Source organism: Melospiza melodia, chromosome 3 (genome assembly GCF_035770615.1).
Source record: "Melospiza melodia melodia isolate bMelMel2 chromosome 3, bMelMel2.pri, whole genome shotgun sequence".
NCBI lineage: Eukaryota > Metazoa > Chordata > Aves > Passeriformes > Passerellidae > Melospiza > Melospiza melodia.
In genome coordinates this window covers 34,357,980-34,374,229 of record NC_086196.1, presented here as the reverse complement: position 1 = coordinate 34,374,229, position 16,250 = coordinate 34,357,980, and the positions used below count along the sequence as shown (strand labels likewise).

At 38.5% G+C, this 16,250-nt stretch overlaps 1 protein-coding gene across 1 annotated transcript in view; it reads left to right on the top strand.

Annotated features, from left to right (window-relative positions):
- IGF2R (insulin like growth factor 2 receptor) overlaps positions 1–16,250 on the top strand; it is a 56,256-nt gene that overhangs the window by 36,756 nt on the left and 3,250 nt on the right. The window contains exons 27-45 of the mRNA XM_063151245.1: positions 885–1,091; positions 1,453–1,583; positions 2,235–2,332; positions 3,154–3,290; positions 3,894–4,084; positions 4,657–4,783; positions 5,156–5,278; positions 6,245–6,507; positions 8,138–8,350; positions 9,289–9,438; positions 10,097–10,258; positions 10,745–10,946; positions 11,338–11,484; positions 11,617–11,851; positions 12,819–12,955; positions 13,473–13,590; positions 14,464–14,610; positions 15,031–15,215; positions 15,595–15,781. Of these exons, the coding sequence (XP_063007315.1) occupies positions 885–1,091; positions 1,453–1,583; positions 2,235–2,332; positions 3,154–3,290; positions 3,894–4,084; positions 4,657–4,783; positions 5,156–5,278; positions 6,245–6,507; positions 8,138–8,350; positions 9,289–9,438; positions 10,097–10,258; positions 10,745–10,946; positions 11,338–11,484; positions 11,617–11,851; positions 12,819–12,955; positions 13,473–13,590; positions 14,464–14,610; positions 15,031–15,215; positions 15,595–15,781 (3,160 nt within the window). The remainder of the gene's footprint in view (positions 1–884; positions 1,092–1,452; positions 1,584–2,234; positions 2,333–3,153; positions 3,291–3,893; positions 4,085–4,656; positions 4,784–5,155; positions 5,279–6,244; positions 6,508–8,137; positions 8,351–9,288; positions 9,439–10,096; positions 10,259–10,744; positions 10,947–11,337; positions 11,485–11,616; positions 11,852–12,818; positions 12,956–13,472; positions 13,591–14,463; positions 14,611–15,030; positions 15,216–15,594; positions 15,782–16,250) is intronic.

The window sequence follows — 16,250 nt, the reverse complement described above, 5'->3', positions numbered from 1 at the left end:
GGCATCTTCTCTGCCTTTGCAGGCTTTGTTTTGCAGCTTGTAGATAATTCCTTATTCTTGGACTTCCTGTAAAGGATCTGTCACCACGGTCCTAGTCATTATTGAAACTGCTGATGAACTGACATGGCATGAGGAATGTTCACAAACGGCTGCTCTGTAGCACATAATTACTGTGCAGGACACTGGTGACTGAATTGTGGTTTTGAAGGAGGAAAGCTGATGTCTTTAGCTGGGTACCAACAATATGTATGATCGAGAAGAGTGTAATGTTTGAGTGATGCAATCTGATGATTTTTTTTAAAAGCTTCAGAATATTGAGCAAAGGGTCACTTTAAAAACTGAGGACTTGAGCAACAGCAAAGTCACTGACATATAGCAGCTAATGACACTCAGGAAACTAGAATTTTCCTAAACCTTCTTTTATATGCATCTTTGTAGATTTGAAAGCTGGAATAAATATTTCCTATGACCGATTATTTTCTCAACTCATCAAACTTCAGAGCTGTTAAAAGAAGATGCAAGACTGACATCTAGGACACCTCTTGCTTTGATCTTGTGACCTTGCTGTTCTTTCCAGATAATTAAGCAAGTTCTGGACTTAGTGTCTCTGATTTCATACTTAACCTTCAGTACAGCTGAAAGAAGAACTTGAGACCACTCTGGGGCAGTTTTTGAACTACAGTGTGGCTTTTGCATCTTGCTTTAGTGGCAGTTGTAAAAGAAATGTGCTGTTTGTACTAAGATGGTTCTTCAGTGTCACTGCCTTAAAGTAGCTACTCATTTTTGTGGCCTTATTTGTCCAATAAGCCTTTAATGTCCCCAGTGTATTTGGGAAGGCTAATAGATCTTAAGTTGTAATTTAAATTGTTAACTTCTCTTTAAAGGAAAAGATTGCCAGGTGAAAGATCCAAGGTATGGTCACGTTTTTGATCTGAGGCCACTTTCCAATAAAGACATCAAAGTGAGTACAGATGAGTATGACTACTACTTCAGAGTTTGTGGAGAAATAACAGAGCCTTGCTCTGCAGAGCATCACAGTGTTGCATCCTGTCAAGTAAAGAAGATGGACCCTAACTTCAAAAAAGTAGCAGGTACTGCACTTACCTAAATGAAGCTAGGGAACGGGAAGATTAACCAGGGTGTAATAGAAGAAGGGTTCTTGCTAATCTAGTACATCTAATGAGATAAAACACCTCACTGCTTTTGTGCAACGTGCAGATAAAATGGCATATGTGTAGCTACCTTGACACTCAGTTATGAATGAGTTCAGCTTTACTGTGCTGGAGTACTAGTCCCACAATAACTGGATTGAAGTTTTAGAGGAAGGTTGAGGTCTGTCCAGCTATTCTTTAATTGTGAATTTTATTGCTGTTTATGTGACCCTGTTGTCAGAGGCATTACTGCAGTTGTGTTTACTGTAGCTGTTGACTTTTCTCAACTCTTTGCTTCTAGGCTTGCATACAGACAAACTGACTTTCAAAAATGGTCTAATAATGATTAATTACACCAGTGGAGAAAAATGTCATAAAATATATGAACGATCAACTGCTATATTATTCTATTGTGACAAGACTACATCTGAGGTTAGTTTCAAAACATGCTACCTGTACATACTGTCTTCCAGAGTTTCTCTGGGAATAACATGAACGTGCCTAATCACTTACAGATTAGACAAGTGATTCAAAGGTGCTGTGAGGGGACAGAAAGATGAAGAATGTTTTGAATCTCCTGTCTATGGATGGTACCTTTATCATTGCCTGGGAAGATCAGTGCATATTGTTCCTTTAAGGGATGTCTGTCATTACCAGAGCTCTTGGAGAAGTTGGGAAGGGATGTTCTTCCATAAATAACAGCTGTTTCTTTGTAAGAAATAAGAGGTAGAAGGTTGATTGTGCAGGAAAGCAGGTATTACATGGCCAGACTGGTTAAAAATAAAATTACTTGCTTTTGGTATCTGATTTGTGCTTCCCTTATTGTTCTAAAACAATTTTGTCTAGAATTACTTTTGGTCTTCTTATTTCCTGGGGGAGGCAGCAATTCCTAATGTCTGCCCTTTTATCAGAAGTGTGCATGTGGATAAACTCAGGTTTGGGAGAAGCCATGTTTAGCTGATCAGAGGCATTGTGTGGCTCTAAGACAATATGTGTGTTCTTGCTGAAGCAAGACTGAGGCATTTCATTGTTTCCATGTGTCTAAATGAGAAAGCAAATTAATTCTATATTGTGTTCTTTCAGCCTATATTTTTGAAGGAAACTCCAGACTGCACCTACATGTTTGAATGGCATACTCAGCATGCTTGCCCACCTGTTAAATCTACTGAGTGCTCCTACAAGTAAGTTGTTTCCACAAAATTAAAACGGAGCTGTATGTTGAGAGAGACAAATACAGCCTTCTTGCAGTGCAGTGCAACACTGCCCCTTTAGCTATTATGTTTTGACCAGCTAATGTAGCATTCAGTGCCAGTGCATAATATTTTAAATAACTTTTGCAATTTGTGCTTCTGAAAACTAATTTCATTGGAAAAAAACCCAACTTTTAGATTCTTCTGTGGAATAATAAAAGGGAACTGTTTGGTATGTATTGATGGTTGAATCTGAGTATGTTAGGTTGTTGCAAGTGTCAAGTTGTTATTTAACAATAGCTAATTTAAATAAGACTACAGCTGTCTGCTTGGAACTTCCACCAAACACTGCTTCAAGAAAAATGTCATTTATTTCTGTCACAGCCAAGTATTAGCTCATTAGGATTGGATGTGGGGTCAGATGTGGCTAATATTTGGACATCTGTCCTCATTATAGGTGTGTACCCTAAGGTAAACCAGTGGATTTTAACTGTGTGTTAAATACATACACACTGTAACTGTGTGCATGCTTGCCATGCACTGAAGGCCAACATGCTTGAATTAAAAGTTGGAATTACTCTTGTATTGGCTGAGAGCTGTGTGCATGTGGACAGTTTCTGTGGGAGTAGCTGGTGCAGTGATGTTATCCCTCTACTGAATTTGAAGTTTCTGGGGGGCACTGTGTGTGATGCAGACTTCTTTTCCAGTGTAACAGTCTGCTTAGAGTTATCAGATTGAAATTGCTGTAGTAACTTAAGAATTGCAACTTTAAAGTGCCTAATTATTTTACATGCCTTTAATCTTTTGTACAGGGATGCTGAAGGAAATTTCTATGACTTTTCATCCCTGACACGACACAGGGAGAACTGGGAGGCCATTGCTATATCTGCTACTACCCAGAAATACTACATTAATGTCTGCAGGCCCTTGGTACCCTACAGCGCTACACGTAAGTGCAAAATACAGATATATTCTTCCTATAGCTGGGGAAGGCAAGTGGCAGGACAGTACTGCTAGTGGCTGTTTTGAGCAAAATAAATCACAAAGCAAAGCATGTGGAGACAGTATGTGGTGTGATTTTAGCACCAGAGGGAAAGGTAGGTTGTGAGCCTGATTTCCATCTGCTTAGTGGGTGAGATTCACTAGCAGCTCTTCTCTTGATAGCTTTGGTACTCTAGCTCTTCAGTCCTTATCCAAAGTTTGCTATAGCTCTTAAAGATTAAAATAATAATATCAGAATTTCCATATGGCATCTTCTGACTGACTCTACATTTCGTGCAGTGCAAGGCCAGACTGTAGCCTTCCACTCTGTAGTAGTCTACTTCCCCTGTGGTAGCTGCTACTACTTTTTGCATGATTTTAAGTGAAATGAGACAATTGCTGCTAGTTGCAATTTTTGGGAAAAATGCACCCCTATGAGTATGGCTGGGACAATGCCTTGGAGACAGATCAGCCATGATATACCTGAAAGTAGAGTAGTGGACTTTTATTCCAGGCAAGTACACCTTACTAACATTTGAAGTAATAATGCAATTTTTGTTTATATGTATAGGATCCTGCCCTTCTGATGCCGCTGCCTCCCTCATTGAGGGTACAAAATGTACCAGTCTTGGGGAAGTGGCTGATGGTCCTCGTTGGGAAAATGTCACTTTTATCCTGAAATATGTTAATGGAGATCTGTGTCCAGATCAAATGCGGAGCAAAACAACAATATTGCGACTCAAGTGTGATGAAAACAGAATTGTAAGTGGGTTCCTTCGGTTCCTTCTGCTGGGATTTTAGGTGTTCATGCAAGCAGAAGGACTTCTGGTACTTGAATTTTAGATGCTGAGCAATTTTTAAGAGATCGTTTTGTATACTCTGTTAGCACAAATTTTATCATCTGTAATAGCTTCAGATCATCTGCTTACATCTTGAAGATGAATGTAGTGCAGGTTGGGAAGTGCTTCAAGTAGTAAATAATGCTGTTGACTGTGTAGCTCTTAAGTCTCCTGCATCTCTATGCCTTGCCATTAAGTAATCTTCTATTTGATGAGATTTGAATTGCCTTTTGGATTTTCTATTGCCCTAGGCTACCTTTAGCTCTCCTCTCATTAATTTTATTTCTCCTGATAATGATTCTGTACTATTGTGTATTTGACATAATCAAAGTTAAATACTCTGTTCCTGGATTAATTCACTGGACTATGATGATCTGTCAGGTTTTAGGACTGGTGTTTGAACTGAGCTCAGCTATAGGCTGCAGGGATAAACCCATTGGCATGGAATCTTACACTATCACTCTATAGTTGCTCTCTCCACTGTTTTGTGTTTAGGAATCAAAGCCAGAACTTATAACTGCCATTGAAGATTGTGAATATACCTTCTTATGGTTCACTGCTGCTGCATGTCCTCTTAAAAGCAGTGTGCAAAATGACTGTCGGGTCACCAATCCTGCCACAGGTAAGGAGGAGGCCTCAGGATTTTCTATGTGGAAGAGGCTGCTGGAAGCAGCACTGCTGTGTTTGTGTTCTTTAGGGACTTCTGTTAGTAAAGAGCAGTATGACACATCCTTTGGATAGTGACCAACATGCTTACTGATGGTAGAAATCTCTTGTACTGCAATGTCACTTGGAACATAAATAGCTGATAGTTGAAACACTAGTTTTTCCTCTATTAGTGTAATAAGTAATTGTTTGCCTTTCTAAGCTAGCAGACAAGTAGGGTCTGGTTAACCTTCTGACTAAATTAAGTTACTGAAAGCTTATAATACAAAGAAATATCTTGATTTTTAATCTGAATAAGAGATTAAAGTGTTCCCTGATCTCCCTATAGGACACCTCTTTGATCTAACACCTTTAAAGCGAGAGTCTGGCTATACCATCAGTGATTCACACAACAGAATAATTGAGTTGAATGTTTGTGCTGAAGTTAAAAGTTCATGTGCTAATGGAGCTGGTAAGCAACTTATCCTCTCTGGTACTGTAATCATTGACTATAGGGTAACCAAAGAAATGCTTATGCTCAAGTTTTACTGCAAATGCAGAAGGAGTGAAGGGAGCAGCTTGTGGCTGTACTGACCAGGAACATAAAACTGTTTTAGGAAATGAGGCCATATATTTTTACCCAACACCATTCACATGGGCTCACTTCAAGTCCCAGTCCCTTTATTTCCTAATGAATGGACATGAAGGCAGGAATGTAGTTGCTTCTACTGCATGTCTTTCATTGCTGTGAAAATGGAAACATTACAGTCTTCCAGCTAAAGTGAACTTTATAGTGATTGCTGTAATATGTCTACACTGGGCTTTGTATCTGTACTTCAAACCTTTGCCCATCCTCTTTCTAGCATTGTTTTGTTCTTGGTGCTTCTGAAACATCAGTGGAAGTTAAATTTCTGCATAATAAACTAGTTTTGTAGCTGCTTAATTGCAGGTTGAATTACTAGCTCTTCTGTCAAATTGAATAAGAAATAATACTTAAGCATCTTAAATGCTAAAATAGGAATATTGCTTGTTGAGAAAATTATTTTTGTGAAGTTAAAAGAAAATATTGGATTGATTTGGTTTTTAAGAGGCATCTTAATAAAATTATATGTAATCTGTCTGACATTTTGTATTAATTGCTTGGTTTTCAGAGATGTGATAACCAAACACTGCTCTGTAGCTGCTTAAGCATGTATAGATGCAATACATTCAGCTGGTTGATGAAGAAAGGAAATATTTGGTCTTTGTATCAGTGCAGTTCAGCTCAGTTTAATTGCAACTGGATTCTGGATTCTGTGGCAAAGCCATTCTTTTTTAGAAAAATTAAAGTGATGATACAGTCTTACTGTTCCTTCTGTTTATGTTGTATGGTGCAATTTTTGAAGGCAGTTGCATTAGACTTGATCTGTTTTCTTAATTTTTCTTTTTTCCATTTTAGCTGTCTGCATCACAAGTGGCCAAAAACCAGTTAATGCTGGAAAACAGAGTAAAACTTTAAGTTATGAAGATCAGGTGTTAAAGCTTGTCTATGAAGATGGAGATCCTTGCCCTGCAGACCCTGCACTGAAGCATAAAAGCTATTTTAGCTTTGTATGCAAGTCTGATGCTGGAGATGAGAGCCGGCCTGTTTTTGTGTCTTTTGATGAGCAGACATGCACTAGTTACTTCTCTTGGCATACTTCCTTGGCTTGTGAAGAAGAGGTGAGAATCACTTTTGCAGAAAATGCTCATGGGACTTAAAATCTCTGAGGGGGGGTAGATATAATAGCAGTATATTTTAAATTCCTTGAGGGAAAGATTCTTCCTGTAGTACAGAACCCAAGTTCATGTAGGAGTTCTTGAATGCTTTCCTTACTAACATTTAAACAGGGGTGAGCAATACTTGACAAACTCCTTCTGAGTGTGTTGAGCCAAGTTAAAACTTCTAACACTTGAGAATAACCCCTTTGTGGAGCCTCCTTAGCTGCTTTTCTGTACAGTTCAAATCAGAGCCATAGGGTGTCATGTTGGGAAGCAGTGGTGAAGATCCTCCAGTGCAGGAGGCCAGCAGAGCTGAGGTTGACTGGAGGAAGGATAACATCTTTGTGCATGGGGATGGTCTTTGTTTCTGGGCAGGTGACTAGAGGCCAGGCAAGTGCATGATCAGTTTGCCTGGTGCAAAACCCGATAAACCTTGACAGAGTGAATTTAGAGTCAGCTTCTGATGAACAGCACGTGCTGTAACAACATAATCTGGTCGGTTTAGTTGAACTGGTGTTCCAGACAATGCATTGAGGTAGTCTTTAGTTAATTTTAGCTATTTAAAAATGACCAGTAGAGGATGGGTGCATGGAGTAAAAGGCAGCCCTAGGAATAGAAGGCCAAACAAATTATTGGAGGAGTTTAGATCTTTTCTTAATACCTGATATTTTCTTTTGTGACTCTGCCTAATAATTCTTTTTGCTGCTTTAATTACCTCTAGTGTGACCATCATTCTCTGCAACAAGAGAAGAGAGTTTTTCCTCCCTGTCACTGTTTCTACAATACTACAATAGCTCTCACTTCCATTTAGAAAAAAAGATGTTCCAATTTTTCTTTCACCAACAGGAACTGTCACATTCTCTCCTTCAGCTACACACAGTTCTGGTTTCCCTTCAGTAATATGTACCATGCTGCAATACAAATCAACAATACCCAACCCCAATGTTCTCTAGCCTGTTAATTCCATTGGTGATCTATAGTGACATTCTGATCCCTTTTTTCACAGTGACCCAAGCTATTTCAGTGTGATGATATCTAGGTAGTGACAATGATTATTTGTCCTGAATTTTAATGGTAATTGTATTAGTTGCTTCTTTTCCGGCATCTAAAGAAGAATAGATTTCTCAAATTCCTCATAGACTCTCAGTAGGTTTATGCAGGTTAAGAGTGTGTGAAATTGGTTCTGAGGATAGGTAGTACTCAAGCCATCAACTGCAATACACTGACTTTACATTATTATAATGTTATAACCAGGCTTGTTTGTTGGAGGTGGTGTGGATGAGGAGAGGAAGGCATGGGGCCTGATCTGGTGAAGTCATAGTGACTATGTATGCTGGTATATGTGTGCCAGAGCTTTGTCTTGGTGTTGTTCTGATAGGGATTTCATTCCATAAGAATGTTTAAATGATCAAGGTTTTCCATATGGTGCTTAGTATCTATAGATGAGCAAAAATGATAACAAATTCTTCTTTACTTACATTTGAAACTTTTAAATGTAGCCATGCTTCTGGCCCCAGAAAGGATAAGATGTTTTTCAATTAATCAAAGCTAGTAATAAAAGAATAAGAGCAATAAATGTATTTTCTTGTAGGTGAAGTGCTCAGTGATGAATGGCAGTTCCATTATTGACTTGTCTGCTCTAATCCATCGCACTGGCTATTATGAAGCATTTGTGGATGAAGATATCACAGATGTTTCTCCAGACTTCTACATCAACATTTGTGAGCCTCTCAATCCTATCAAAGATGTCAATTGCCCACCTGGATCAGCTGTTTGCATGGTTCCTGTTAATGCATCACCAATAGTAAGTACTATGCCAAGAATCACTGAAACGTGCATTTCCTTAATAGTTTAATATAGTATCCCTGCCTAGAGACCTGATTTGAACCAGAGGCCTGACAGTGGATTAAAGAAATGGAATGCAGAATCAAAACCTCCTCTGCAAAGTTCCCTTTTATTGCTTTTCCCTATGAAGAAGTATTTTCCTATACTGAACCCCATTGGGTTTTTTTGGATGTCAGAAGATTAAATACAGTGATAAATCTAAAAATTGCTACAGAGAATTTTTTTTCATGTAGTGGAAAAGAATTTGTGTACCCAAGTTCTGTGTGCCAAATGTGGACACTGGGAAGCAGAATGTCTTAGCCATTCTGTGGCTCAATTGATCTTGTGATAGCCTGTTGCAATTGGAAGCAGTTCTAGATGCTGGTATACTTCAAAATGCATTTAGGTCTTTCATGTAAGAACTTGACAGCTACATAAGTAGCAAGCCTGTTACAGAGGATTGACTAACTTGTCTGCATCATTACCTTGAGAGATCTAGGTTTTTTCTTTTGAGGACTTGTTTGCAAGCTCTTGAAGATAGATGCAAAAAAGCTGTGATTGTTTTCAACGAATTTCCATAGTCATGTAGGGACCTTATTCCATTGTTATTGCTATTTTTAAGTGATGTTGTGATAATTTGGCACATTGATGTAAAGAAGAATCTACCTCTAAGAGGCAGAAACTCCTTGGCTTTTGTCTAGCTCAGTGAAAAACTGTTTTGAGTTGCTCAACTTATGTTTTGTTAGGATTGAAATGTAATGGCTGTTCTTTGAGTATAGATTGCAAGTTTTTGGAAGTGTAGTAGTTGTGCTCCTGTGTAAACCAAATAGATGAATCTGAATTGATCTGAATCTCTGGGCTGATCTGGAATCTAGATGTGTCCTGTAATTCTATTAATACATATTTTTGCTTGTGTAGGATATTGGTCGTGTTACTGAACCTCCCCAGTTCAATAAGGCAGCAAATGAAGTTTACATCACTTACAACAGCACTACTCCTTGTCATATAAACAATGGATTGAACTATACTTCTATTATTGTGTTTCACTGTGGCCAAGGAACTGGTCTGGTAAGACATCTATTCAACTTAGGTTGATATTGGAATGTAATGGAAAGTGGATAGTAACCAGTGTTAGCTTTGTTTAAACCTAAGTCAAGGGTTTGTTTCTGTAATGTATGGATGGACTCGCTCCAAGAAGTATAATATTTATTTTCTTGACTGGCTAAAATTTTATTGAGGGCATGAACTTTAAGCTTGAGAGTAACAGATTCTGATGATTTCAAGCATCAGATGGCACAGAAGTAATGTAATGATAACTTATTGCTGGCACTAAACTTAATGCTGTATTGCACCTCATTTAGATCCTAAAGTTTGTACTTGTACCTCAAGCCAACACAAGAATCAGTGTAACCTTACAGGTATTACTCTGAAGTGTTCCCCCTATGCGGTAACATTTTCTATAAATGTTACAGCATAGGGGGAACTCACACACACACAACTTTAAAAAATTTGCAATTAGTTTCTTGTGTTTTTATTTTGTGTCAACAACCTGGACACTAAATTGAGCTTGCATGGTGATGTGAATCTAACGCTTCTTGAATTTTTTTAATGCTTCAACAGACTGTAAAGAAGCACTGCGATTAACTACTGGAGAATTGGGAAAGTGCAGAGACAACAGCAAACTCTCCAAAAATTAAATGTGTCTTCCTGTGTTCTTTGGTTACAGGGTAAGCCAAAGATGATAAGGAGAGTTGACTGCACATTTGTGTTTGAGTGGGAAACTCCACTTGTGTGTCCTGATAAAGTGAAAACTTTGGGTTGCTCTGTGATTGATGAACAGCTACACTATACATTTAACCTGACCAGCCTTTCTGGAAGATCATTTGAGGTAATGCCTTCTTGTGGTATGACATTTATTTATATTTTTATTCATAATAACCTATTGCTATCAACATTTTAAAACTGCAGGAAGGATTTCTTTGAAGCATTCTGTGTGAGAAAAAGCTGAAACGTGCTGTGGTCAGTATTGATACTTGTTTGGCTTCTGACAGAGGGAATAATATTAGGGAGTATAACATTTTAATGTTTCCGAGAGTGAAGTTAATGGACACAGTGAGGGGTAAAGGAATGAGAAATCTTCACCTTTGACAGAATCTTGGATGAGAAAGCAGGTCTGCTGAACATATTTTATCTGTGATCCTTTATGCTTTATCTGCAGCTTTGTCATATTAAGGAAGGCCAGACTTGATAAATTAGTTAGCTCTTCCTTCTGCAGTATGCAAATGCTGCCTGAGGCTTGGTTTTATGAAACACTCGTGTGATTTTCTAAGTACTGACTCTAGACTTGCTGTGATGCTTCTGATTGTCTACACAGGTATTTTCTGGATCCAACAATTACCACATTGGTGTGTGCAGCGTGGGCTTGCCCCAGGGAAAATGCAGAGATGGGGCAGTGTGTCTGACATCTAAAAGTGGTGTGTCATCTTTTGGAAACATAAAGGAAATGAGAATGGACTATAGCCACCAGGATGAGACAGTCATCTTGCAATACACAGGAGGTGATCGGTGCCCTCCAGGTGAGATCCAAGCAGGCAGGCCCATTCTTTATGTTGAAAATATTTTCCCCTTAAAACAGGAGGTTTTGTTGTGACAGGAAGAAGCAACCTAGATTTTACATACAGCAATAGAAATATGCAGTTTTGCTAAATCACGAGCATCATATTAATCTGCAACATCAACATGTATCTCCTTGGAAGAGACAGTGCAACTTTTCTGTAGGGATGATTGTAGCTAATTGTATGCTACATCTGGTTTTCTAATCGGGTTTAAATTCAGTGTTTCAGTATTTCTGTTGTCTGCCACTGACCTTTCTTTAGCATTGAAGTACAGGTTTTGAATAAGGTTCTGAATACAGATATGCCTCTATTCTACTGAGTGTAGTTATGAGATTATACCTTTCCTTCTCAGTGACTGACAAGGGAGAGCTCTGTGTGTTCCCCTTCAAGTACAAAGGGAAGACCTATGAGGAGTGTATTACAGAAGGGAGGAATAAGCCATGGTGTGCTACAACTGAAAACTACCAGGGAGATGACAAGTGGGGATTCTGTAGTAGCAGTAAGTACTTCCTATACTTTATGTACAAGGGTGTTAGCTAACATAGAGATTTATCTGCACTAAAATCCATATATGCCTGCAAACCTCCTGTAAAATACACTTTTTCTTTTTTTCCAATCTTTCTGCTTATAGCAACTGCAAAAAGGGAATCTACCATTATCTTTACATGTGATGAAAATGCTGATGTTGGGAGCCCATACCTTCTCAGTGAGACTCTTGGTTGTGCTGTGACATTTGAATGGAAGACTCAAGCTGTTTGTCCTCCCAAGAAAATGGAGTGCAAGTTTGTCCAAAAACACAGAACATATGACTTGAGAATGCTCTCTTCCCTTACAGGATCATGGATCTTTTTCCACAATGGGAACTCGTGAGTATTGAGCAACTCACAGGGAGCAGCTTACTTATCAGTAAAGTTGCAATGTGGCATAGAATTTCTATTTAGTCCCTCCTCAGTGTCTTAAACCAGTCAGTGCTTAACATTTCATGTAAATGAAAAAAAACTGAGAAAGGGACCCATTTTATCGGAAGGGACTGAGTAAGCATGTTCTTCATTCTCACCCTCTCCCTCTATTGGTAACCCTTTTTAAAGGATGAATACATCTAAACTAAAAGCTATTTAAAAACTTTATATTTAAACTGCTATCTTAAAAATGTAATTTGTTGAAATGCTTTTTTTTTGATTCTTAAACTTGTTGAAGAAAAATCTTAATTACTTAGTTGCTTTCTTTTGACTCAAATGTACAACTTACTTTGTGATGTTTTACTGGGGCTTTTCACCCATATTCCTCAATGTATTAGCATAGTGGAAAATATGAATGTGAAGAAGTCATCAACCTCTCCAGCCTCCCTCCTCCAGCTAGGAAATAGAAGTGAACTGGCAAGGATGACAGCATCTAATTCTAAACTTATGATAAACTGTGGGGTAGAAAAATGTTTCATTCACCACCTTGCCAGCAGTTCTCTGCTCTAACATGTCTGAGCTGGTATAACTCTGAGGAGATGCTGAATTTAGGGTAGTACTATAACTTTTGTAAATGAAAAAACTTCAGGATATTTCTTGACTCTTCCAATTTCTAGTCTGGACCTAGGTCAAAATGTACCAGATTAGTCACTGTTAATGAGCAGTTTTATTTTTTGCACAGTCTTTTACTTGAAAATGATAGTTAGAAGACATCTGCCAAACCTTAGTACATGTTTTAGTCCGTCAGCTAATTTGAGATTTAGTTTGTTGCAACCTGTCTAGCTTCCCACAAAGACTATAAAGTTTGTGTAGCACTTCTTCAGTTTAGCCTAAAAGAATTTTAAAGAAGTTTTGTCTTCCATGCTCTGTATAGGTACTATGTGAACCTCTGTCAGAGAGTACATGAGGGACCCATGGGCTGTCCTGAAAGAGCCAGTATTTGCAGGATAAGCAAGAATGGAGATGTCCAAGTTCTTGGACTTGTTCATACACAGAAGCTGAATGTGACAGGTAGGGTTACTTTTTCTTCCTGTGGAGAGCTAGAGGTTAAAGGTTTAAATCTTACAGCCTGGCTGATATAGTTTTTAAATTATGCTGAAGCTTTTATTTTGAAATATTTTATCAGTGAATCTTCTGTTTAAAAACGAAACCAAATGTGATGTTTAAGGCATGAGAAAACATTGAAGCAATTAAACAGTGTTGTCATTAATGATTTAAGAAATTAATTATCTATCTGAATATCAAGAAACCCTCTCATTACAATGACGTTACCCAAGCACTGGCACAGGCTGTCTAAGGAGGTTTTGGAGTTTGCTGCCTTAGAGGTATTCAAAGGCTGTCTGGACATAGTCCTGGTCAGCTGGCCCCAAGTGACCCCACTTGAGCAGGGGGTTTGGACCAGATGACCTCCAGGGATCCCTTCCACCCTCAGCTAATCTGTGATTCTATAGTTGTGAAAGGGCAAAGGAGCAAAGGAAATTTTTGACAGGTGCTTACAAAAACTTTTTGTCACCTTTTTTTCTTCTAGGTGATACAGTATATATTAGTTATTCCAGTGGGCAAGAATGTAGGAAAAATAAGAAAGTAACAACAACAATTATAGAACTGAAATGTGCAAGAACAGTTGGCATGCCCATGCTGCAGAGGTGAGTAATAAATTTACATACCTTCATGGCTGATTTGTACCTCTCTAGTAAACCCTTAAATCTCAAGACAGGAACTCTCTGCTCTGTTGGACAATCTCAAAAAATAATCCATGGTCTGTACTTGCAAGGCATAGGGTCTTGTGGAGTTTGTGCAATTGTTAATTTTCATAAACATCATATTTTTTATTTACCCTAAAATTTCTGGGAAAAAATTTAAGCTTCTGAATTAGATCTGACAATGGCTCGGATGCTGTTGTTTTCAGTGCCAGTAGCCAGTGTCATTGTACAACCACTCTAACCTCTGTCCAAAATCCATTTATTAAAGAACATTATTAAAGAACAATCTATAGGTAAGTGATTGAGCAAATAAAGCATAGGTTATTTCTGCCTCAATACAGTGTATTTAACCAGAAGCTCTCTAAAATAAGGTATATATACATGATCACAAATACTAAGAAAACTTAAGGACTTTTGCTTCATGGCCAGAACCAGGGCATTAGTTATACCTCTTGTCCTGCTTAAATAAAAGGCAGGTTTAATGTGCTGCAGAAAAGCAGCCTGATGTGTTTGCTAGCTGAAATATATCCATAAAACCCTTTGATACACTGTGGAAATTCTGGAATTTTCAGTAGGAAGTCCAGGTGCAGCCAAGTCTTCTAAAATCATGAAACTGCAGAAAAATCCAAGGTAATTCTTCAGGTGGTTTGTTTTTTTGAGTGCTGCTTGACTATTTTAGCTTACTCTAGGAATGATACTTAGGCAGGACAGGAATAACCCCAACATGTGGGTTTGCAGTTGTCTTTTCCTTTTCTCAAGTTGCTAAAAACTTGTTACTCTTCCCTGGAATCATCAGCTTTATCTTTTATTCGGTAGGTTTGATGAAGAAAACTGTGCTTACTACATCACGTGGGACACACGTGCAGCTTGTGCTGTGAAGCAGCAGGAGGTAGAGGTGGTGAATGGAACAGTCATTAATCCTGCAACTGGGAAAAACTTTTCTTTAGGAGATGTTTATTCCAAGTGAGTAAAAAACCCCCAGACAAACCCCAAAACAGCAGAATGGTAGAACTAGTTACCTTTCTGGAGAAGATTACTAAACTGTGCCATTTATCATAGCTGCAGAGCACACCAGGTGGTTCTCACAGTCAGTAGGGTGTATGAGCCACTGAATCACATTTTGGTCTTCATACTCTCTTAGATGGGCAGTATAACTGGAAAAATCTGCTTTCTGTGCTTGCAAAGGATTATCTTTATGCTAAATATAATACTTATTTCTACTTCAAGGAGGAATCCACAGTCCTGCATCTTTTCTGGTTGCTGAATCACACTCAGCATTCTCTGAATCAACCAGTGATAGCATCTACCACTGCTGCCAGTCTTGGCAATAACCCCAACCTGTCAATTTAGACTTAAGAATGGATTTTTCCTGTGTGTCCTCAGGTTGTACACAGCTTCTGGTGATGTACGGACAAATGGTGATAAATATGTGTATCAAATTCAACTTTCTGGTATAACAAACTCAAGTTCCCCAGAATGCTTTGGAGCCAACATCTGCCAGGTGAAAACCAATGAGCGGCGCATTCGGAGAGTTGGTTCTGCCAGAAATGCCAAGTACTACGTTGATGGTAAGTATGTGTTCACCAGACACAATTGCTTGATACTCTGTGAATTGCTTCAGCAGAAAATGGTTCTTGGTTGACAACATCTATGCTAATCCATTTCTGTAAAGCTATTCAAAGTCTGTCTAGCATAATTTAGATTTCTTCTTTTTTTTCTTTTTTTTTTTTTTTTTTGCTATGTAAGCTCAGTTGCAAATATGGCTTTAATAGGGGTTAGGGCTTGACACTTGAAGGCAGAAAGAATTGAAGTTAGAAGACTTTGATCTCCTGTTTTCATCTGTGCTCATACTGCAATGATTTCCTTTAGCTAGCTCCTTTTTTTTCCAGGGTCTAGTGTTTACAGACTGTTCTCAAGGATGTAAACTATTTTTTCTTCTCATTGTAGATGATGATTTGGATGTCATATTTTCATCTGACTCCAGATGTGGTAAAGATAAAACAAAGTTTGTGTCTTCAACCATTTTCTTCCACTGCAATCCAGAAGCGAAGGAAGGCATCCCTGAATTCCTTCACGAGACAGCAGATTGCCAGTATTTATTTACCTGGTACACATCTGCTGTGTGTCCATTAATGTGAGTAGATAACTGTTTCCTGAAAGCAGCTTCTGTCAGCACTTCTCAGTGAAAGGCTCTTTTGTATTTATTTGTCGCAGTGATTGGGAAAAGGGGAAAAGCTAAAAAAGGAGTAGGCTTATAGATAAATTGATGATCATGTATGCAGCATTTGGGCGCATGACTACTGAATTAAAGCTTGCCAAACTGATCTGGACTTACAGCTGGAGAGGCACAATGGAATTAATGTAATTGTTTTCCCTAAGTAAAAGCTACTATAGCTGACAGAACATGCTATTTCATGTTACTGAGAGGAGCAAACAGTTTGTGGGTGAGATGTTTGGTCCCCCTTGCCTTACTGTCTGGAAAACTTTAAAGCTGTGACAAAGACTGGCCTTCCCCTCTATCTGCCCACTTCTTTAACCTGGAATGGAAAATCATTACAGGTTTTTCAGGAGCAATGAAGCATTTCTGCAATTAAATATGATCA